The sequence below is a fragment of the Archocentrus centrarchus genome, chromosome 19 (genome assembly GCF_007364275.1).
Source record: "Archocentrus centrarchus isolate MPI-CPG fArcCen1 chromosome 19, fArcCen1, whole genome shotgun sequence".
In the NCBI taxonomy this organism is placed as follows: domain Eukaryota; kingdom Metazoa; phylum Chordata; class Actinopteri; order Cichliformes; family Cichlidae; genus Archocentrus; species Archocentrus centrarchus.
Genome location: NC_044364.1, coordinates 14,833,142 through 14,856,851, shown reverse-complemented (window position 1 = coordinate 14,856,851; position 23,710 = coordinate 14,833,142). Strand labels below are relative to the sequence as shown.

At 39.1% G+C, this 23,710-nt stretch overlaps 3 protein-coding genes across 6 annotated transcripts; 1 reads left to right on the top strand and 2 right to left on the bottom strand.

The window, feature by feature from the left end:
- Window positions 1-370: 370 nt before the first annotated feature.
- ddit4 (DNA-damage-inducible transcript 4) lies at window positions 371-2,160 on the bottom strand. Its single transcript, XM_030754714.1, has 3 exons — window positions 2,021-2,160; window positions 1,567-1,800; window positions 371-1,481 (listed from the first exon to the last, which is right to left on the bottom strand). Exons 2-3 carry the CDS (start codon window positions 1,748-1,750, stop codon window positions 982-984), a joined length of 684 nt encoding a protein of 227 aa, XP_030610574.1. The 5' UTR covers window positions 1,751-1,800; window positions 2,021-2,160; the 3' UTR covers window positions 371-981.
- A 1,394-nt stretch (window positions 2,161-3,554) lies between these two features.
- anapc16 (anaphase promoting complex subunit 16) lies at window positions 3,555-7,543 on the bottom strand. Of its 2 annotated transcripts, none has more exons than XM_030755230.1 (4): window positions 7,395-7,543; window positions 6,968-7,121; window positions 4,306-4,380; window positions 3,555-4,213 (listed from the first exon to the last, which is right to left on the bottom strand). In XM_030755230.1, exons 2-4 carry the CDS (start codon window positions 7,107-7,109, stop codon window positions 4,104-4,106), a joined length of 327 nt encoding a protein of 108 aa, XP_030611090.1. In that variant the 5' UTR covers window positions 7,110-7,121; window positions 7,395-7,543; the 3' UTR covers window positions 3,555-4,103. The 2 variants fall into 2 exon arrangements, with proteins under 2 accessions (XP_030611090.1, XP_030611091.1); XM_030755231.1 differs by having other exon boundaries at window positions 6,968-7,151; window positions 7,395-7,532.
- ascc1 (activating signal cointegrator 1 complex subunit 1) lies at window positions 7,246-22,502 on the top strand. Of its 3 annotated transcripts, none has more exons than XM_030755228.1 (10): window positions 7,246-7,947; window positions 8,053-8,155; window positions 8,284-8,381; window positions 8,467-8,645; window positions 8,760-8,893; window positions 9,929-10,048; window positions 10,154-10,278; window positions 10,898-10,971; window positions 12,405-12,549; window positions 21,699-22,502. In XM_030755228.1, the coding sequence occupies exons 1-9, from the start codon at window positions 7,833-7,835 to the stop codon at window positions 12,519-12,521; spliced, it is 1,065 nt and encodes a 354-aa protein (XP_030611088.1). In that variant the 5' UTR covers window positions 7,246-7,832; the 3' UTR covers window positions 12,522-12,549; window positions 21,699-22,502. The 3 variants fall into 3 exon arrangements, with proteins under 3 accessions (XP_030611088.1, XP_030611089.1, XP_030611087.1); XM_030755229.1 differs by lacking the exon at window positions 21,699-22,502 and adding an exon at window positions 14,226-14,379; XM_030755227.1 differs by lacking the exons at window positions 10,898-10,971; window positions 12,405-12,549; window positions 21,699-22,502 and adding an exon at window positions 10,424-10,869.
- The last annotated feature ends 1,208 nt before the right edge of the window (window positions 22,503-23,710 follow it).

The window sequence follows — 23,710 nt, the reverse complement described above, 5'->3', positions numbered from 1 at the left end:
ACAAACACACTCAGCTGTTTTGCAGAATGCAGATGTTGCACCTCTGATTCATGACTTTGACTTATTCAAATTTGACAGTCACTTTTTTTTTTTTTAGTTTTGAAACTCACTGTGAATGCTGTGGCTTTAATGGGTGTCTCATATTCCTGTCAGTTGGTCTACATCGGAATACAGTTAACCATTATTCCTCACCGCAGCAGTTAAGAGTTCTACAGTAGTTTGTGGTTGTACATATTGCAGGATGGGTGCACACATGCACAGACATCATTAGCTTTCCAACACTCTCAGATCTCCAATAACTCTGTCAGTAAAGTCAACTATGGATCATTTGGATATAAAGCATTTAATAAGTAATGACAAGAAAAGAAACTGTTAGAAAACAATAATTTATTTGCATCCACAAAGGTACAAAAAAGTGCATTGAGTATTTGAATATCAACTGAAGTTGAAAGCAGGACAGGTCTGCACAATACAAGATCAAGTTACATTTGTAATCTTAGCTGCAGCTTGCACAAACACTGCACAAGGCAAGGAGGGGTAGGCCTTTCATACTTCATAAATGTCACAAACCTCTTTCATGATGTACACTTCATCAGTCTGTGTTCAATTCAGTTAACTGTCACGTATAAAAAGAAAAAGAACACAATGAATTTCAATAACTAACAATATAGCTAGCTGCCATAGTATTGTTTCAATAGAAACTGAGGTACGCACTTCAATACTTGTAAATGCCACTTCACCAGATATAGCATGATGGTTACATTTTGTCATTTTAAAATCTGAATCTCAGTAAGCAAGTGCTAGAAGCAGCACCTGCTCCAGGTACTATAAAGTTCAGCAGTAGGAACAATAGGCTATATCATGACAAAGTCCATCAGATATACTTCAGAATGCATCATATACATGTAGTTACAGTAATAAGGCCCTTCTGTGAGCTTTAACTGTCCTCTTGTCGACATCAAAACATACCACTCCTTCGTATTAACATTCCTCAATGACAAGATCTTCAGAACTATACAGTTTCTTCTTGATAACACGGAAACCAGTGCTAAGTTTAATAGCTTGTCTCACTACTGAAGTGGAAGAAGACTTTGTGCTAAAAAGTCCCTGGATTTTAGGCCAAAGGCCGCCTGACTCTAGTCTCAACACCAGAGCCAGCTGAAATGTGGGGACAAGGTATGGGTCCACAGATAGCTGCTCCATGCTCTCACAGATGCCCCCTTGTTCCACGCAAATGTCAATGAGAGCCCCTCTTAAACCACAGGGCTCACTAGCTGCCAGATGAAGAAGCTCCTGTCCAATGTGCTCCAGGAGTTTATCTGGAATGAGCAGCTTCGTACATCTTAAGGCGCAATCTGTGTCTTTGGCTTCTCTCAGACTTCGTGCAATCAGGTCTACGACTTCTTTCAATAGTGTCTCCTCCACTGGGTCATAAAACAGGTCCTCGTTGAAGGGATGCAAATCATTTGAGAGATCTAACCCTGTGAAAGACACGAGAGTGGGTTAGAACCTGAAATGCGCATACAGAAGTAAACGATCAGAGATGATGTATGCAGCAGTGCTTACCTGAGTCTGAGAGATCACTCCTGCTGCTGTTGTTGGAGCCTGCCTCCATACTCTGGTTGCTGGCAGGTGTGCTGAAATCAGTCAGTCTCTGAACCAGTTTGCCCCAGGACAGCCTTCTGGGACTGCTGTCCACTGGAGAAGGAGGTGAGCTGCCGATATCGGTATGTGCAAAGAGTTCAGGCATGGTTTGTCCTCCCTGCAGTATTCAACGGTATCAGCTGCTTCTGCGGTCAGCTGCCACACAGGAAACAAAGGCAACAGATGAGCACCCAACTACTCCCGTTAACAATTTAAACATAAATGATAGGCATTTTAAGTATAGCTTGCTGATACATATAGGAACAGCAAACATTTTCAAAAAGAATACATTTTATTTGACTGCAGCTAGAAGCTGTTTCACTATCAAAATTACCTATAAACTAGCAAAACTAGCAAATTAAAACATTGTACTCACTCTTTATTAAATGTGGCGTGGTTCAAGATCGTTGCCGATGTTTAAGGTGTGTAGAATTAACGCTTATTGTCTGCAACTTCTATCTGGAAACTTCTTTCTTCTCCCCTTCCTCTCTTTCTCTCACCAGCTGCCAAGCTCCGCAGTCTGTCCTGCAACAATGTTTATATATGCTGGGTGGGAGGCCACGCCCCCGTTCCCCCAGCCAGCCAATCAAAAAGAGAGGCACGCCACTAGCGTCTCTTCTTGCCTGGTAACATGCCAGCAGAGAAGACAAACAGGAGGAGGAGGAGGAGGAGGAGGAGAAGGGGGGTTGGATGATGAATAGCAGACCCTAGTATTATGGATATGTTTCAGGGGACTTGTGCGGGCTTGCAATGATCATGTTTTTTCTTTGTTTAATATCCTATATAAGCATTTATATATACTGCTTTGCTGTATGTGTGCCTACATTTTAATAGCATGCAGGCCAGGACGAGCAGGTTCAGTGTTGCAGTGGACATTACATCACCCGTTTTGCTCAAGCATTACATCAGAATTTTTTATCTAGCGCGCAGAGATGCAAGGAACACACAGTGTGCTGTGTACATGGTAAAAAAGATAATAAAAAACAGCTACGTGACACCTCTGCATGACTGCATATAAACAACATATAAACTATATAAATCTGTGTTGCAGCAGTGTATACAGAAAGGGGGTTGCTATTATAATATTTCTGTAGCATTCATTTATCACAAAAGATACTCTGCAAAGTGTTTAAAGGCAAAACAAACTGTGTATTACATTTAAAGACATAGAGGATTGGTCAGAATGTTAGAACACCAAAATGTTATTTCTGTCGGGGCCATAGTGTACACAGCATACATTTTGTTTACAGCAGCATTTTGGAAAGCAGCCAGAGGCTATGCTGCATTTCTGCATGCGAGTGGGCGTGGAATACACTGTACTTTGTTAGACAGGAACTGAAAGACATAAACACGTGTAGGAACAGTACGTTCTGAGGTGGTTGTTATAAAAAAAGTTATCAGAAAGCTTTAGTGGGTGCCTGGGTGGGGGTGGAGTAAGAAGCTTTAGTGTAAACAGTGAAAACTATGAGAAATCACTTGTTAATTGGATTCTTAGAAAGGGTGCCGTGAAACAAATTAAAAAAGGAAATTTAAGCTCCAGCCAGCGGTGTGTCCTGTTTTTTTCAGGGTTGTCCTGAGACATTCAGTACAGTACACACTGTTCACTCCCACCCTTGACTTGTTTGAAGACAGTCATTCACTGAGGAAAACACCAAGATTTGCATGTTTTCTCACCGTCACCACAGAAGAAAAGTGGCACAGAAAATGATGGCATTGATAAGTTTCAGACTTGAGCTCATTCAAGTAACAGAGACAGAGTACATTTTAAACAAAAGCTAGATAAAACTATTTAATATTACGGAAAGAGCGGTTCAAAAGCTTTACTAACCTGGATGTTACAAAACTTAGCTCAGTGAGGTAGATTTGGACAAACTACACACCACCGAACAAAACAAACAGCAACTAGCATGAAGAATGTCCCAAGTCGGATTTTATTTAAAGCTCTCTTTGTTTTGTTCCAGCTGCTGCTGCTGCTGCTGGAGAAGGGACCTACACAGAAAGGAGGCAGCAGACTTTCACATTTATGAGTTACACTGCAACCATTTGGAAACACAATGCTTCTGTTCAAGGGCTTTATTACCAAATATATTATTTGCATCAACATAATAGCAGATTTCAATGGCAGAACCACCTTTAATAGGCTAAAGCAGATGCAACATCCATTACAACACTGAATTGCGTAATTATTCACTTATAAGAATGTTGTTGACAAGGTTTTATTTAGTATGTGCAATGTACTGTATTTAGGGTGTAATGTAATAAGCGGTTTTAAAAAAAACTCAAACATACAAAGGTAAAGTGACACATCTCACATCTGGGCTCTCCAGATAACACTTTTACACAAGATACAGAATAAAGAAGGAATATAATTTATAACTTGAAAAAAAAAGAAAACAAAAGTTAAATTTTCCTTCTGTTTGGCTGACTTAATAACCAAAAAACAAACACAGCTTGTTTATTTAAGATGGTGTAAATCCCAATAGCTGCTCAATAGGTTTATACCGCCACTCATCTGCCTCCAGCTCCTCCACCAAGCTCGCGAGTTTCTCCATTCGAGACACTTGCTGATCTGTAAGAGCAGACATTCCTCATTAGTGTGTCTGTTTCTATACGATCAAACAGGATAAATGCACCGTTATGCAAATGCTGTTCCAGACTTACCGTGTTTAACCTGTTTCAGTGTTGAGGCAACCTGGTAGCTGAATACAGACTCGCATAGGAATCTGTCAGAGCCATCTAAAAAGAAACACAAATAAGTTAAATAAATAAAAAAATTCAAGCAAGTGAAGAATTCCAACTGAAGCCTCGGTGTTCTCCAGAGATCTTTGAAATACTTCACATATTTATGGCATGAGAATAACAACAGCAAAAAACATCATGATGCATTAGACTGCATAACACATCATGATGTCATGAGTCACTTGGACACTTTACCTCCACTGCCATCACTTTATGCACACAGTGTACCTTTACATACATTACATATACATTTATATTTATTTACATTCCTCCACCCATAATGCATACTGTGTATGCTGTATACAGATTTATCAGATTTATCGGTAATGCGCAAATTTCCCCATCGTGGGATCACTAAAACCTTATCTAATCTCATCTTATATCTAAATCAGCCAATCACATGGCAGCAAATCAATGCATTTAAACACATAGACATATTTAAGACGACCTACTGAAGTTCAAACTGAGCATCAGTTTGAACTTCAGTAGGTCGTCTTAAATATGTCTATGTGTTTAAATGCATTGAAGTTCAAACTGAGCATCAGAACAAAGAGGAAAGGTGATTTGTATTTGGAAGACAACAGTAACTAAAAACAACCACTCGCTATAAGGTATGCAGAAGAGCATCTCTCAAGGCGCATGTTGAATGCTGAATTTGAAGGACTAAACTAGCTTGTACAGATTCAGACATGTTTCAAATGGATCATTAGGTGTTACATGGGAAATATGGGAGGTAAAAGAAAGAAAACCCTTTTTTTTTTCCTCCATTCCAGCCATATTTTGTCATTTTTCATGTGACACAGATATGCTAATGAAAACCAAACATCTGCCATTACATTTTTTCATCTTCAACCTGGAAAGAGACCCCTTTCGTTGCATCACAAATGCTTTTAAAATGAACACTCAACAACTCTGATGATTTGCAGGGACCCTTCCCTAAAAGGGGAGAAAACTACAGTCCTAACCATGCTATCAAAATGCCCCTCACAGGATAACAGAACCACAGGATTCGCTCACTTTATGGCTCAAGGATTTTTTTTCTTTTTCTTTTTTATTTCTCCTGTCCTGTCCTGCACCTTTAGCAAGAAGAATTATGATCTGAATGCTCGGTTATGCCAAACACATTTACTTTGTCAATAGGAAGTCTATAGATTCTCTATAGGAAAACAAAAAACAAAGTATAAAGCAAGAAAGCACAAGTAAGACACAATGGGTCACCAACTGCTGACTGCAATCTAAAACAAAACACATTAAAAAAGAAAACAGCACCTAAAAGAGAGGGGAAAAATGGACACAAACAAACATGATGTTACTGTATTGTTTGAGTGTGTGTGTGTGAGTATCTGTGTGTTTGTCATGAAATGAACTTGATGAAGGTGAAAAGCTGCAAGAATGCCCCCCCAAATGCCAGAGGCAGACGGAGAAAGATCCAGGAGACCCAGGTCATCTGCAGCCCCCCAAGAGTACTGAAGACCCAAGGACACACATTCCAATGATAACTGTGTGCCTAGCCTTAGAGAAGGAAGAGTGGGGTCTCAAATAGAGCCCCTACAGCCAAAGAGCAAGAGCCTCAGGGAACCAGAGGCCCATTTTGTTGCCTATATCCAAAGAGAAACTTCTTTATTTTGAAGACAAGAGGCACAATCTGCCTCATACTAACAAATCTTTCTCACTGCTTTCTCAGTATTAATGGTTTAAAAACAAAGGCACAGCATCTGACAGGTCAGTGAGGCCCAGAAGGTCAGTGGCACCAAGCCAACATAACTACCAAATAGACCTTCCCTATTACACACAATGAATAGATTCACAGTGTTACACTAAATCAGACAGATAAGAGTTCCACTAATATGTTTAAGTCATGGTTCTGCCTTGTGAAACAAAGCTTGACTTTATTTATGCAGTATACATTTTCCTTATGAATTGAATTTTAGCTCTGCAAATATTTACTCAATGATTCTACACTCCGTTGATTAAAATATGCACCTTTTCTGAAAAATTCTGATGTCAGAGGGGCATGCTGGGAAATACTTCCTGACCTTAAACTCTGTAATTTGCGGATGATGACTAAATAAGCTTTAGGGCTTGTGGCAACTTGATTGAAAAAGATGGTATGAGTTTTTAGCATAAGCATAGATACATGTGTCCATTTCCCAGAACTGCGAATGCAGTTGTTGGCTGTGGTGTTGATTAAAGTATGGAATGGTAGTATGATATTGATTATTGCTATATGACATTAGTGTGTGTGTGTGTGTGTGTGTGTGTGTGTGTGTGTGTGTGTGTGTGTGTGTGTGTGTGAGTGTGTGAGAGAGAGAGAGAGAGAGAGAGAGAGAGAGAGAGAGAGAGAGAAAGAATGTGAGATACTGACTGTGTTTGCTCTGGTACAAGGTGTTAGTAAGGGCTCAAAAAATATCTATCACACAGTTATGCCTGTGCTTAAAAGAGTGCTAATGTAGTATATGTTGCAAATATCCTACTATTATATACAGTATGATGTCCACATCTAGTTCCTACTGAGCAGTACATGAACAGGTCTTATACAAGTACTTTAATCTGTTTTGTTTTTGTTTTTTTCCCTTCATCGTACCTTCCATCATTTCACCTGCCCCTTTTGGATACGTGTAGAGGACTTTCCTTGGTGGGATGAGCTCGGAAGCACTGAATCCGGAGCCAGTCACGGAGCTGCCGCTCACTCCTCCCGCAGAAGAGGACGAAGAAGACGCGGCCATTGCCTCGATAAACTTTAAACGACACACACACAACAACAATAACTGTTGTTATTGTCAAACACAGACACAGTGACACGGTTTTAGTAATCACAAAGACTGTTACATATCCAAATCAACCGGCAGGGACTACGTTGGGACTGTTTTCCTAGATTTAATTGGACAACATTGCTAGCAAGAAAGCTAACTACTCTGCGTACACTAATGTAGACAGCAACCACCTAACATAAATATTAATAGATACAGTATGGTAATAAGTCTCTATTTTCATTTAAAAGTACAACTTACCGCCGATCTCACAGTATATACAACAACTTAAAAGCGACACAGTTTTTTGTTATTTTTCAGATGTCTAACCAGTAGTTTACGACAGAGACCGCATTTTACGTTCGTAGCGACAGCGTTGTGGTATCGCAGATTATACAATCATCTGGATGGCTCACCTAGTTCCTCTGTCGCCTAATGGTCTTTCAGTTACTTTTGTAGATCTACTAAAACAAATTTCGACACATTAACGTCACTAACCAGGACGTGTGTTACAACTAGCTAGCTAAATAAGTTTCGAAAGACAAACTTAGTTATTTTATACTAATCTTTTTGCTTAGCTGGCCCACTAGTATATTACCTATTAGCAATTTTGTTGCCAAAGTGACGTCAGCGTCGCCTGAACCGTCGTTTCTGTTGTTAGATTTGCATAGGTTTGCTAACGCTAGCCAGTGTACCAGAATGGATGTCTTACGTCCACCTCTTATAAATATAAATGGAAGAATATACCGTAGGAATATAATTAAGGAAGAGCATTATGAAGAAGAGGAAGAGTTTCCTTTCATGGGACCATCAGGTAAGTCGAGACCTATCACAGCCGAAATATATATTTGTAAGAAACTCCAGATAAAGCTGTCAGATTGGAGCCACAATTTTTTTTATTAAAATATATTGTTTCTAGAGAGTGAAGAGCTTGCAGAAGATGAAACCTGTGATGCCCACGTCATTGAACAGACTGATAAAGGATACCGCTGTGCCATTGATGTCCCAAGTGTTCTTTACAAGTGGGTCATAGACAGTTTGCGCATGGTTTGGTTGTTGTTAACCTTACACTTTCTGAATGTAATAAGAGGTTCTGTTTGTAAGCAACATAATGTCTGTCTGTTTCTTTCTTTTCATTTTTGTTCTACAGATATATCATTGGGAAAAAAGGAGAAACGCGTAGACGTCTGGAGTCTGACACGAAGACATCTATCAGCATCCCAAAACCAGGAGTGGAAGGGCAGATTGGTGGGGTTTAAGAGCAAATGTGGTCACTTAAAAACTGACCAGAGAGCAAAAGATTTTCTCTTCACTGCCTCTCTTTGTCTGACAGTCATTACAGGTTCCAGCAAAGCTGCAGTTTCATCTGCTGTCACTCGAGTCGAGGTGCTTGTTGAGAGCTTTCGGAAGAAGCAGCCCTTTACGCACTTTTTGTCATTCCCTCTAAATGATTCCAAAATTCAAGAGGGATTCCTGAGATTTAAAGACAAGGTGCTGGAGCAGTGTTCACAGGTAAGCTTCTGCAAAAAGGAACCAAATTATGACTGGTGACAGTGAGGGGCGGTGGTGGCTATGTATCGTTTAAGGAGAGCATGTTACATCATTAACACGATCCACATTGTGCAGGATCATGGAGTAGAGGAAAGCATCTTTCAGAACCCTGCAAAGCTTCACCTGACAGTTGGCACCCTGGCTCTATTAAATGAAGTGGAAGTGAGAAGAGCATGTGAACATCTCCAGGAGTGTCAAAACTTCATCAGGTAAGGCTTGAACAATTTATTATAATAAAAATATTTCAGGGTATGACTGTTAAAAAAAATACCCTGAAATACAGTGAAATGCTAAAAATAAGTGATCTAAAATAAGTAATAAATTAAGAAAAATAAAAATGCAAAACAAACTAAAAGGAATACATTTGAACAAAACATATAGTGATTGATTTAAAAAGACTATAATTTCTTCTAGCTGTTATTAGGTGCTCTGTTAAACTGTCGCCAAAAGCTTTTACCATTTGCTTTGGACTGACTAGCAGATTCCTCCCAATTGACTATATTGGTTCATATTTTCCAAGCATATAAGGCATGTGTGCTGGAGCAAGACCAATACCAAAAACAAGTAAAATAATTTAAAAATAAATATATACACTGGAAGGCATCCTGTGTAGGACTTTTAAATTAATGCAGTTTGTTCTCTCTTTCTGGTTCATGATTTATAGTTGATTTATAACATTTTTGGATAGACCAGGCAGTAGAGTATTACAATAGTCAATCCTTTTTGATATAAAGGTGAGTATTAGTGCCTCCCTGACAACCAGAGAATGAAAAGGACTCATTTTAACAAAGGTTTTTTTATTAATCATCTTTCTTCCCTGCTCTGATGCTCAGTTTGAACTTCAGCAGGCTGTCTTGACTGAGTTGCTGCCTTGTGATTGGCTGATTAGATGTTTGTGCTAACAATAAGTTGAACTGCCTTTATAAAGTGGCTGGTAAATGTATATGTATTTCCTGATTTTACATCTTGACTAATGTGTGGGCTGCATTATTGCATTATTGGTTTGGTTTATTTATGGGATTTGCTGAGTGAGTATTTCCAGCCTTATCTTTTAATAGTAGAACTTGTGTCATTGTACAGCACTTAATTACCTTCATTTCCTTGTGTGATAAGCTAACTCTGTTGAACATACACAGACAGATGTGCTGTAGCCTATAATATTTTCCAAACTTCCATGTAAAACATATGAAAAAATATAGTTTGTGTTGCACTACAATGATCCTCTTTGTGCTGTTTTTCATTAGAGACATCACTGAAGGAAAACCTCTGCTACTAGAGGTGACAGGCATAGAGTACATGAATGATGACCCAGCCATGGTGGATGTTTTGTATGCCAAGGTCAATGTGAAAGATGCATCTGACAAGTTAGTACATCAGTGAAAAGTTAAATAACATTTAAAAATTGAACATTTTGCTGTTTAAATTGAATCCTTTAATCTCTGCTCTGTTTTAATGCCACCGCACTTTAGGTTGCAGGTGATTGCAGACAGACTGGTAGAGCATTTTGTCTCTGCTGGGCTGATGGTCAGAGAGTGGGACAGAGTGAAGCTACATGGCACTGTGATGAACACTCTGTTCAGAAAGGACTCCACAGGTAAAGACAAAAACATGCACATGATAGCCTATCTAGCGTGAAGACACAGAAGAGAAGTGATTGACTTGCTGAGACCATATTGATTTGCTCCTTCCCTGTGCATATTTGCCAATTTCCCCTTGTTATCTTTTGGCTTGGACTGTAGCTGCAGTGACGACAAAGCTGAGTCTTGGACAATTACGACAACAAATTTGTGCAGAGAGGAATCGGGGAGGCAGTTCTCTGTTTGGCCACAGCTCTGTTTACGTGCTCCGAGCTGCATGTTTTCCAAGTACTCTGACAATGGCTTCATTCATTTTGGACATGGATCAAGTCCAGGAGCAGTTCTCAAATTTGTACTGGGCTTACCAACAACATAGCACAGAGGCTGTGCCACTGCTGACCATGTTTACCACCATATGGATAAGCCCTATTAAAATTGAAATGTTTTTCATCTTCTTAGTCCCTATTTCACAAACTTATTTTACTAACTAAATGTCCTTCATTTTGCTTGTACTGTTGTAATACAACTGGCAGGTTCAAGTAAACATGTTAGTTTCTCACTGAGATAACCTATCGGTATCTGTTTGCTCTGTGCTTCATTGATCAGCTTGTTGTTTGCACGCTGGTGTTTTTACAGTGGAAGATACGTGCGCTGGAGGAAGACAAACCGTCAGTGAAAGAGAGGCTTTTGATGCCAGAAACATACTAAAGGTTAGCAGAAATGTACTGCTGTTGGATTAAGACACACTCACATCTTGACTGCTGTTAATAACAGTATGACAGCAGAACTGGGTGGCATGGTGGTGCAGTGATTAGTACTGTCACCCAACAGCAAGAAGATTGCTACTTTGAGTCTCCTTGTTGGCTCGGGGCCTTTCTGTGTGGAGCTTGCATGTTCTCCTTGTGCCTTCCCACAGTCCAGAAAGCCCATTCTAAAATAGTTTTTACCATAATAACATAATGTGCACAATTTCAATGAGAAAAATTCTGTGAAAATCAAGTGTTAGAATTTAGCGTATATACTGCATGGACATGTTTATAAAAAAATCTGAAACATATAAAGAAATGAACTACATCTTGTCAAGATGTAAGTCATTTTTAGAGGATCTTGATTGCTATGTTTAGGAACTTGCAGCAATATTACACCACCCAACTGATGCAACTGTTTCCAGCTGTGGTTGACTTGTCCAGTGCATTTTGAGTCCAATGAGATCCTATCAGTTAATTGGTGAAACAGCAAAGAAACCTGAAATTGGAGATTATCATTGATTTTTTTTGGTGCTGATGACATATGAATGTTGGGGAGATTCATGTAAAAATGTATGGAATACCTATTGCTCTTGAACAACAGCCTGATAACATCAGTAGAGCAAATGCTGTTTAGCATAGGTGTCTAAATGTCATTATGAGCCATTGTGAGACACTTAGATCGTGGATATTATGGGACTTTGCAGTTTTAAAAAAATAGAATCACTCGTTGTTGTTTCGTAATAATTACACTCAGAGTCAGTTTTGTCTTAAGATTTTAGACAGAACTTACAGTCTGAAATCAATATTGTTATTTTAGCATTGATAATGCTAAAATATAGACTACTGAAAACCTGTTATTTTGGTAGAAATATTTAGGGTACAGTACTTAAAGTGCATTTTATTACCAACTGTTATTTTGGGTGAACAATAACACGCCTGCATAGCTCAAAGAGGAGAGTGTTGATTGATTGATTGTGTTGTTTAAGAAGCACTTGTCAGAGTCATGCTGCAAAATCTTCCTGCTGCAGTTGTTTGTTTGTTTGTTTTTTTGTTTTTTGTTTTTTGAGTGACACCTGAAATGTGACACTGCAGATGAAAAACTCTGTCAGCTTCCTTCCCTCTATGGTGCAGAGAAGGTTTTTTTTGTTTGAATAACAACATTGTTGTTGCTGTTCTTTACTCTGAAAGTAACACAAAGGTGCCAGCCAAACACTGAGTCACCTATAAATATGGCATCACCATGTTTGTGACAGCTCATCTTGTTTTCACAGTAGAATTTGACAAGCGCTTTTTAACTTTTTTAACACAGTGCTGAATGTTTGAAGTTATGCTGATTTGCTGTTGCAGCATTATCTGAAGCAGCGCTGTTTACAAATTTACTGTTTTCTTTACAGAAATTTGGTGCTCATTGTTTTGGAGAGTTTGAGCTGAATACTGTCCAGCTGTCCCAGAGGTATTCAACAGACTGCACTGGATACTACAGCTCTGCAGGGAGCATCAACTTCTCTTGATCTCATGCACAGCTGAGCAAATACTGAGGTGAGAAATTCATGTTTTTAACTTTGCACTGCAGCAGTCTTGGTGGTTCTGTCCAGCAGGTGGCAGCATAGTGTTTTTTTTTTTCTAATGCCAGCATCTGAACCACAGTCATTGATTTCTAAAACCACAAAGAAAGCTTTGATATGGGAAAAAAAAGGATCAGCATACAGATTATTTGAAATTTCAGACAAACATGAAACATAGATGTAAATCCATTCTAAGATGTTTTAGGCCGTCATGTTTCCTTTTTGGGACTTTTGCCTTCAGAGAGTTGGTTCTTCTGAGGGAATCTGAGTGAACCAACATCAAAGTAAATGACACAAAATACATTTTAATGGGGAAAAAAAAACATTAAAAAAAGCTGAATTTCCATTGAAATCTTTACTGCTTCTGCACTCATGAATAGTTTTGTCTTGATCTTGAAAATAGGATGGGTTTCCTTTTGAAAGCTAAGGGATTTGTTGTTGACAGCTGGGAGATTTTATTTTGTATCGATCAAATAATTTAATTGTGAACAGAGCTCCTACATGGAGTTTGGGTCATGTTGTCATTGTATTTCTTTATAAAGGAGAATAAAATATGTCAGATATTCTTTCTTTGTTTTTGCTCCGCTGCATTTATCTGTATAAGTATTTGAAGATAAAATTGTACATTAAAACATCTGACATTTCATTTATTGTCAAGGATTGAAAATCTCAGCAGTTTTTGAGTTTAGTTGAGCTTATTTGAGTTAGAATGTATAAAATCATAATTTTCACATTTACATCAAGGCAAATGAAAGATGTACAGGAAGAAGAAAAGCTTATAAAACTGCCCTTTTATACACATCAGTAGTCTACGATAAGGAAATTTACAGTAGTAGAAAATCTCTTACTTCATTATGACCTCAATGTATCCATCTTCTGATGGCTGCTATCAGTAGAATGGTGCTTAATTTATAATTCTGCAGTGAATCAATGTAGCACCTATGATGTACCCTATGCAAGTGGTTGAGTAATCTCTTAAACAATGGCCTCCACAATCACCAGATCCCATTCCAATACAGCACCTTTGGGTGATGGAATGGGAGATCGGCATTATGGATATGCAATCTGCAGCAACAGTGTGAAACTATCCTGTCAGTGTGGACCAAAATATCTGAGGAATGCTTCCAGCACCTTGTTGAATCTCTGCCACAAAGAATTAAGGAAGTTCAGAAAGAAATGGGGGAATCCAATGCCTTACTAGCAAGGTGTATCTATTTGTTGTTGTTAATTAGTGACATGGCTGGGTGTTTTAAAAGAGAATGGGCTTCACCACCTTAAAAAAAAAAAGTCATCTACAGTAAACAACACAGAAAACAAAATTTGCTGCTGCATCCAGAAATGCAAGTTAAAACCCCTGCTATGCAAATTGATTTCATTTCCCAAGTGCTGGTTAAAGAACAGGTGATACAACACATGCCCCGTCCCACCTTGTTAAAATTGTCTTCCTGACATGGAATTTAGTTTCAACTAAATATCCAGCTTAAATGATTTACAGTCTTTGTATCCTTTTTATATTTACAGTTTACACGGTATCCCAATAGTCGGCAGTTCTGTGGCAGTGAATACAGACATTGGACACAGAGCTTAGCCACTTGCTCTAACCATCACAGCTTTTTTATTTATTTATTTATTTTTTTGCCTTCCCCTCAGCTGGCAGTGCTCTCTGTTTGGCATGCAGGAGGTTGATCGCCAAGCGGCCAAAAAGTTACACCGATGAAAACCAAGGGCACTTATTGTTTGCCAGCTTTGCTGCCCTGTGCTTTCCACCCTCCCATCTCAGCAATGGCATGATTTTTTTTTTTTTTTTTTTTTTTTTGTCTTTTCTCTTGGAACTATTTCCACAGATACTATTAGATAGGGAAATGCAGTTTTTGTTATTGGATATCAACTAACCAGCTGAGCTGTTCAGACCCTGACTGTTGCATTGTCTTAGAATAAAATCTTTTCATACCTAGGACCTGGGGCTTAATTATTCATGCCCAGATCTCTTGACAGCATGCTTTTTAGTGGGTCAGGACTGCATCCAACATAACAGCACTCTCTCAGGTAATAGATGGGGTGAGAATTCTGGGAATTGCCAACACTATTGCTCTTAAGCACAAAAAGAAAGCATAACAAAGCCACTGCAGTTTGATTGAATTAATTGAGACTGTGCTTCTGTATTTCTTTTGGCAGGGACATAATAAAGGTTGTTTAAGCACAGATGTCCCCATTAATGATCGTACTGAAAAACACATGAAGAAACATACGTCATTCCCAGACACGGACACTGAAGACAGATACAATTTGTCCTGAGACTTTAATATAACACATCCAGACTGGCTGTTTATTTGAATGGCCATATGTCTTCTTAGTTGCATAGATCGGGCACATATTGGATTAAGGCTGCAATGAAAGAATAACTCTCAGTGTCAGACAGTGATATTGTCTTGATAAATTCATTAATTATCTATGAAATGCCATGAAATTTGGAAACATGGGTAACATTTAAGTTGGCAAATTTAATATTAATATGTGGGAAGCAAACATGTAATAAATGTATTTAAATTGTAATTTAGTTTTAATTACATTTAAAAAAAAAGATTAATATTATTACAGTTGCTTAATATTTAATAAATGTTCAATCTGTTTTCAACAGTGTACTTGTCCAAGTAAGAAGTACTAGATTCTATAGATCATTTAGTAAATGTTCTTTATGTCTATTGTTTACATAATATAAAAAGTTACTGGAAAAAAATGTGCAGTCTATCTTTAAATAAAGCCTTAGTCACAAAAAGCTTAGAGACCGGTCAGTGACCTCCTGGTAACCTTCAGCCTCAAGGGAAAAATGTGTATTCCCCACCTGGAGGTTGCTGGCAGTTGCTAGGTGAAATTGGACACAAAGAGGGTGCTTGCTAGCATATTGCTGTGGTTGCCTGTAATTTGCATTTAAGGCAAATACTCGCCAACTACTCTCTGAGCTGTAGTGAACCTGTGAAAAGTGTGACCAATTTCACTTTGTGTCTGCCAGCAACCTCCAGGAAGGACTCGCCAACCAGTCGAGGAACACACATTTTTCCCACACAATTGGTGGTTGCATGAGGGTCGCCAACTGGTCTCTAGGCTTGTGTGACTGGAGCCTAATACTACTATCACACTAGGAAAAACAGTGTTTGAAGAGTGTGGCATAACCAAAATGAATGAACTTACAATATTGTCACTTTTGAAATGGTTGCTTTAAGACATTGTTCTCACAATTCTGAATATGATCTTTGAATACTGGCTTTGAGCTTAGAATTCTCAATGTGTTGGTAGAATTCTGACTTTGTTCTCACAGTTCTATATCTTTGTCATTTTAGAAAACTGGTTGTGTCATCACAATTCTGATTTTAACCTCTGAATTCTTAGTTTAATTTTAGAACTCTAACTTTCATAGAATTTTTATGTTTAAATGCTGTCTCATTAGAATTCTCAATGTGTTGCTAGAATTCTTACTTTGTTCTGACAATTCTTAATTTGATCTTTCTTTAATACTAGCTTTGGTATTAGAATTCTCAGTGTGCTGCTACAATTAAAGATGGGGACCAGGTCTGCAACCAATCGTAGTCAGTTGCCAGAACCTCATAGATCTCTAACAGAAATTCAGAAATCCCTTCACAAATAGTGATGTAGCTGTTGCAGGATGAAGATTTAACTGCAAAAAAACACAGACCCTCTGCGACTGCAGAGGGTCGCTGAGTTGAGTCCCCTGGAGATGGACGAGACGCAGACAAGTTGTGCTCATCGGTGGAGACTGACTCAGATTGACTGCAATGTGTTTACTAACTGTATTTATTAATTAGAACTGATGTGGTGAATAAAGTCACTGAGGCCCATGTGCACTGTATTAAGATCTTCTGTGACCTTCTAATTGTGTGCTCAAGAACTTGTGCTTCCAGGGCTTTTTTGCCACCTAAAGATTCTCACGGAGGCTGAGGGGTAGCACTGGTGGCTGACAGTATTTTTGTACAAGAGCACTAAAAGGCTCATATTCTGACCACTGTCAGTAGGTACTCACCACTGCTGCTTGTACTGTGGTTCCAAGTTGAGCCAGTTGTCTGGCTAAAATGACTTGGCCCTTGTCATAGTTGCTCAGGTCTCTACCAGGCGTTTCCTGTGTAGAGCACCCCTAAATCGTAAAATGAAAGCCATAACAGTTTTGTTTATTTAAGTTTCATTTACTCAAGCATTGTAGACATTTTATTAACCAAGCAGACAGAATTAAGAAGAAAATCCACAGATTTCTGTCATATAAGGTAACACAGACTTTATAGTACTTGCCATTTGTGCTAACATGTCCAGTAATGGACCATAAGGTCCTAGTTTGAGCCAGGAAAAAAAAGCTGTTATTTTTCTAGCATATTGGCTATGATACCACATCTACACAATGACATCCTATTGTCACAAGATAAAGAACTGTATATGCTTCATCTGTGAGTGGTCAGAATGCTTTGACTTATCTGTGAACATAGTCAAATGTGGCTTTGCATGTCTGTGTGGGTGAGCTTGCTTACGCACTGCCCGATATACATCATTTTTTTCCTGTCTCTGCCACGTCCCTCTGCCTAATTAGTCATCTCCATGGCCCCTGCAGTGAGAACGTCCAACTAGACCCTTAAGATTTCAAGACTAGCATGAGCCAATTTAAATAAGACTGATAAATGAGACCCCTGTGTCTGTTGGTGTCACCAGTGACCTCTTTCCCTTTGTGGATCTGCGACTCTATTTCTAACAATCTAAAGAGGCAGAGGAGTTGGGATTTCAATTAAAATGTTACACATTTTAGCTGTCTGTGCAGGCATGTGTGCATGTGCTTGCTTACATGCACTGATGAGCATTTAGAAGGGCGATAGAGGACGCCCACTGAAAACGTGCCTTTGCAGTGTAAAGCCAGCTGATAAAAACTTATTTTTCAGTCCATTTGCTTTTTTTTTTTTTTCTTGTGGTGTTTGGAGTGTAGACAGAAAAAGCTGTGATTTTATATGAAGCGAAAGCAAAAGCAATCATTTAGTTGAGCCCGCAACACTTTTAAAACGTGCACTGAACCGTGATGAGAATTCATATCATGTTTGGTAACTGAAGTCTTGTTATCTCGACCAAGTATTGTTTAGCCCCTGCCCAATTTGCATAGTTAATTTCATGCCACTTTTTCTTATGCAAAAGCCAATTTTAAAATGGGTTTTACTTGATCAATGTCAGTCTTCATTTTGGCTTTTGATATTCAGAACCACACTTTGGAATTTTTCATAGTGTAACTAGAAATTAAGCTTTCTTTTGATATGGAAACCATTAACATCTGCAAAGATTATGGCTGACAGACATGACCTTTAATACAGTAGATATGTTTGATTTGCATGCTTGAAGTGACTAATAACATGCATCAAATCAATTAAGTGCCTAATTTCTTTTTAAGGTCACAGTTTGCTCAAGCGTACCTTTTTTAAAGAGTGAATCCAGAAAAAGTGTCTTTTTACAGAGTGATGCAGAGAATATTTTAAACCAACGATGAGATATCAAAAGGTAGATTTATACTTTGTATGTTACGTATTCCTCTAACGAGCTTGAATCCAATTGTATTAAGTTATTCACTGGGTCAAACACTCTTGGCCATGGGAAGTTGAAAGGTGCTCTACAAACAATCCTGCTTGACAAAAGCTAAAATTTTGAAACTAGATGTCATTAAGGGTGAAATGTGACCGTGCACCCTTTTTAAACGCTCTTATGTTTGATATGACTCTCCAGCGGTGTGTCACCACTGACTGAAATTCGCACTAATCACTCTGTTGCTAATAGGCATAACCGGTCTTGATGGACAGCCAAGGCTAGAGTATTTGAAACGTCTAATATGCGACTCCGGTGAGAAGGCAGGTGATCCCTGCAGCAGCTCTTTATCATTCAGAGTGCTGAGTCTGGAGACTGCCTGCAGCTGTCCACGTCTGTTTACTGCTGGAGGCATTCACACAGGGAGGAAAGGCACAAAGCCTCAAGTGTTTGAACAGTAAGAAGTCATTCAGAGCTGCTGTTTACTTTATGTACAGTTTGCACAGTAAGGTTTTAAAATGGGGCAGCAAGAGATTTTCATCACCAGTTACAATCTGTTACTTTTTAAAAATCATTCTTTAAGCTATGAAATGTCAGGAAATGCTGAACATGCTGCATATGAAGACCGAAATGAACGTGCATGATAGCATGTCAATAAGAACCAAAATCTCAGTGGAATGTTTCCAGTTTCTTGTTGAATCTGTGCCACAAAGAACTGGAGGCAAAAGGGAGTGCTAGCAAGGTGTACCTAATGTAGTGGCTGGTTCTTATCTAGCGCTTTTCTACTCTACCTGAGCACTCAAGGCGCTTTATGTAACACATCATTATTCACACAAGCACATTTTTTTATATCTAAGTGCTTTCTATCTAACATTCACACATATTCACACTCCAATGAACACATCAGAGAGCAACTCGGGGTTTAGTATCTTGCCCAAGGATACTTTGGCATGCAGACTGGAGCAGCCAGGGATTGAACCACCAACTAGTTGTTGTGTTGAACCAACACAACAACTATTGTTCCTTAAATTTATATGCCATATTAGACTGACACACACACACTGTTAGGGTAAACTGGCTTACATGACACCCAGCAAAATTAGCATTCCTTTGGAGTTCTGTTTGTGGCCACCTGATGAATTTAAGTTCCATATTTCTCCTTCTTTTAAGCAGCCAAATGCTCCAGTCCATTTTCATGTTTTTTTTTTTCCACTGAGTATATCTGCATATTAGGCCTGGAAGCATCACTGAAAGCAGTAAAACAAAACTGTAAGGTGGTGGGTCATAAAATCAAAAATAATGAGCTAAAGGTTGCTAAAATGTTCCAAAGAGCACTGCAGAGGTGTGTGATAACTGTTATTGTTTCACAAATGCAGCTTTACAGTGCAAAATAAAGTAATAACACAGGCACAGATGATGGTCAAGGCTCTTATTTCAGCACTGAAGGCAAGGGATGCTTATACAAGAGTTATAAATGTTGTATAATTTATTTTTCATGCAATGTGAAATCCCTTCATGCATCACTTAACGCTTAATGTTTTTTACTGTTAGTATATAAAGTGAAGCTGATGGGGATTTGTCATTTATAGTAGCTGGTGTAAGCTTTATAATGCAGACTAAAAATAAATCCTGTACTAAGATTGAGCATGTCACCGTTAAGAGTATTTGCCTGCCTCTGTTTATTGTGTACATTTAATTGAAAAAGATTCTACACTCTCTTTCACCTCTGCAGCAGCTGCCTGCAGTGCAAAACAGCAGTTTCAGTACTTGCCAGGAAAAGGCAAACTGCTGTCAGACTGCTCTCAACTAACTTTGCACTTTTAATAGCTGAGTGACCCAGTTTGAATCCTATTGAATTAAATCTATACACATTTATAGCAGCTCCACTTACAGCTGTAAGTCACTTAGGATTACTTATTAAATGTCTCCCTGTGTGTATTTTTTTTTTCTCTCAAAATAACTTCTTATGATGGCATTTCATGTCCATGATCCTGTGTACAGTATCTGCATCAAAACTTCATCCTTAGGTGCAATGTTTTGGTACTGGATGTACATGCTTCACTCACTCTCTCTCACACACACACGCACACACAGAAAAACCTCAGAAGGGGCAGTTGTAAGAAAAGAAGCACCTTGTTACTTTGTTATCAATATTGTATGCCTAAATGTCCGTTACTGTACTGTTATCATACATTACGGTGGTCATTAAAAAATGAAAACCCCATAGAAACTCCCACCTGGACTGTACGCTGTGCCAAAGTCTCGAGCCACTCATTATTTCTTTATATTTTGCTTCCATGGAGCCAGACTTTCTTGTTTTTTAAGTGGTCTTGAGCAATAGGGGGGTGGGGGGGAATCCAGGAGAGACATGACACAGGACCTGACAGATGCATCTGGCCCTTCAGTTGATCCATCTACTGTTCGCTGAAGTCTTATCAGAAATGGCCTCAGTGAAAGGATGGCTGTCAAGAAGCCATTTTTAGGGAAGGGAAACAGTGAGAAAAGGCTGAGGTATGCCAAATTACACAAGAACTGGACTGAAAATCAGTGGGAGCAGTCTTATGGTCTGATGAATCCGAATTTGAAATTCTTTGGTTCAAATTGTTGTACTATATAGGGAGGAGGTCAGGAGGGAGGTACAACACTGAGTGTCTACTGTTGTCATGTGGGGTCCCACAGGGCTCGAGAGTTAGACCTCTGCTATTGTATCTGCTGCCCTTCACTTCTATGGTTATGCAGATGATAGGGTTAGGGTTAGGGTTATGCAGATGATAATCAAGTTTGTGTACCCCTAAAACAGAAGGAGACTCCATAGAGACTCTAAAAGTCTTGAGGAACTAAAAGCTTGTATGTCTCTAAACGTTCTAGGATGGACCGTTATCTTTAGATTGGATGGTCAGATGAGTGCAGTAGTGAAATCCAGCTTCTTTCAGCTGAGACAACTGGTGTAAATAAAGAACATTCTGTTAAAAGATCACTTTTAATCCATGCCTTTATCACAACTCGGTTGGATGTAATTCTTTTTATGTGGGTGTTAGTCCTCCCTGTCTCATCTTCAGCTGGAGCGAAATGCTGCTGCACAGCTTTTAACTGGAACACGGAAGAGAGAGCATATTACTCTCGTTTTACCATCACTGCACTCTGTCTGTCCATTTTAGAATTCATTTTAAAATTATTTTATTTGTTTTTAGTCGTTAAATGGCCTTCCTCCACTCTGCATCTCTGAGCTGCTGCACTCCCCTTCGATGTCACTCGGATCAGCTGAATAACTGCTCCTGGATGTGCCGAGGACACAGTATAGACTCACGGGGGACGGGGCCTTTGCCATGAATGTTTGTGGATGTTTCAATACATCATTGTAGCCATTTACCATTTTCCTAGCAAAATATAAAAATCAAGGGGTGGCTCAAGACTTTTCTGCAGTACTGTCTAAAGGTTCACTTTATTCAAAATTTTATGAGACTGTATAAGCAATTAATGAAAAAAAATAATGAAATAATGGTCATTAGTTGCAATCCTAGGGTGCTTTAAAGTAGAAAGTTCACCACTGATTATGTGTTGCAGGTCTTTGATGAACACGGCAGCAGGATGGAAAATGTTTGGAGATGCTCGCTGATGAAGACGTTCTTGGCTGACAGTTGGGCATGGACATAAATAGATTTGGAGGAAAACACTGCAGCCTCTTTCCTGAATCATTTGCTGAAATCAGCTGTAAAATTGGAATTTGGGTTGTTTGATTCCTGACAAATAAAAACCGCCCGCTCCTGGCAGGCAGTTTGATTTGTCAGGAATAAACAAATGTGTAATGCATCCACCCATGGCCTGTTGAAATTAATTGTTGTGTACTAGGAATTCCTGAAGTGATCTTTGTGGAGTTGTTACATCACTTACAACCAATGTACAGCTGTGATAAGGAGCAAAGCTCCTGCTGACCTTTATGAGCTGTTTGTGAAACAGAAAAGGGACGTGTTGTTTACATTTGTAGATGGCAAATATTTAACAGATAAGAAAGCCTTCAGATTTTTGCTGCATGCAGTCTTGCCTGATATTCAAATGAAGCTTCCCATCCCCCTGTTCCTTTTGTGTAAACTGATTACACTTGGTGAAGGATTGATGTGTTTTATCTGCCTAGAGAGGAACAGGAGAAACTGATGGCATCAGTTAATCCCTTTACAATTAAAGGCACTCTTCCACAGCGTAACCTCTTGATATGTAGAAGAAGCTGTTAAACAAGTTGCATGGAGCTGCTTTTATGTTTAAGATGCAAGAGGCTGTATATCATGCTTTTTGATACATGTGAGATTACAAGTTTTGGTTAAATGAACATGAATATTACCATGTGACACACATTAAAAGCATCGGAGTCTACTTTAGTGTGAGCTCTGTTCTGTGAAAGGCTGTAATTCAGTCATGTGTGCTACACACTGATGGCTTTAAATAACAGTTGGAGAAGTAGTCCATCAACCAGAACATCATAGGTGTGATGCAGAATTCCCACATTTGTGAAAGAGTGCCAGAAAATGGTAACAGAACGTGGACAATGGAATACATCGTTAATCACAACAACAACAAAAAAAATCTGCCTACATGAAGACAATATCGGCATAAACTGTTCAGCATGGCCAGTTTGGTGGTGGATCAGTGATGGTCTGGGGGCCATTACAGGCTAGGCAAAAGCACCCTAACTGCCATTAGGTATCGCGATACATCCTTGGATTCAGTGTCGGACCCAATGCTGGTGCATTGGGTCGTGGGCCTCATGTGGAGAGAGTATGCAGGCAGTTCCTGGAGGATGAAGGAATTGATACCATTGACTGGCCCCCACACTCCTAAATCACCTAAATCCAATAGAACATCTCTGGAACATTATGTTTCAGTCCATCTGACGCCACCAGGTTGCACCTCAGACTGTCCAGGAGCTCGGTGATGCCCTGGTCTAGATGTGGGAGGTCATCCCTCAGGGCACCATGCCTCATCTCATTAGGAGCATTCCCCAATGTCAGGCATGTGTACAAGCACGTGGAGGCCATACAAACTACTGAGTACCATTCTGAGTTACTGAAATGCAATTTTGGCAAAATGGACTAGCCTGCTGCATCATTTTTTCACTTTGATTTTAAGGATGTCTTTGAGTTCAGCCCTCTGTTGGTTGATAATTTTCATTTCCATAAAATGATGTGGCAACCTTTAATTCCCAACACACTGACTGGTCCATATCAGTATAAATATCCTACATGATTTTTTTTTTGCCATTGAGATCTGATATGCTTCCAAATGTTCCTTTAATTTTTTTGAGCTGTGTGTAAGGGTTGAGCTACCGCCTAAGATGCCAATCAAGGAAAAGCAGTTCTTGTAGGATCCTAGCTTAAATATCCAGCAGCAGCAAATGTTTTGTGGCCACAGAAGGATATCACAAGAGCATGACACCTTAACTAACATGATAATCAAAAGTGTTTCTTTACATCTGAGTAAGACAGACGTCTCTGAGAATTCTCTCATATCAGAGAAGCAAAAACATTCACTGTGTGCCACTGTTGATACTGATGAAGTGAAAGGCAGAAATCAGAAACTCAAAA

What these genes read in the sequence shown, in the direction of transcription:
- ascc1 (XM_030755227.1), top strand. Translation starts at nt 7,833, where the DNA reads ATGGATGTCTTACGTCCACCTCTTATAAATATAAATGGAAGAATATAC. An exon ending in TGCTGGAGCAGTGTTCACAG is followed by an intron (nt 8,646 to 8,759) that starts GTAAGCTTCTGC and finishes CACATTGTGCAG; the next exon opens with GATCATGGAGTAGAGGAAAG. An exon ending in GTTCAGAAAGGACTCCACAG is followed by an intron (nt 10,279 to 10,423) that starts GTAAAGACAAAA and finishes CTTGGACTGTAG; the next exon opens with CTGCAGTGACGACAAAGCTG.
- ddit4 (XM_030754714.1), bottom strand. Translation starts at nt 1,750, where the DNA reads ATGCCTGAACTCTTTGCACATACCGATATCGGCAGCTCACCTCCTTCT. An exon ending in GAGTGATCTCTCAGACTCAG is followed by an intron (nt 1,482 to 1,566) that starts GTAAGCACTGCT and finishes TGTCTTTCACAG; the next exon opens with GGTTAGATCTCTCAAATGAT.
- anapc16 (XM_030755230.1), bottom strand. Translation starts at nt 7,109, where the DNA reads ATGGCCGCGTCTTCTTCGTCCTCTTCTGCGGGAGGAGTGAGCGGCAGC. An exon ending in GGCAGGTGAAATGATGGAAG is followed by an intron (nt 4,381 to 6,967) that starts GTACGATGAAGG and finishes GTTTCTTTTTAG; the next exon opens with ATGGCTCTGACAGATTCCTA. An exon ending in ACTGAAACAGGTTAAACACG is followed by an intron (nt 4,214 to 4,305) that starts GTAAGTCTGGAA and finishes CTGCTCTTACAG; the next exon opens with ATCAGCAAGTGTCTCGAATG.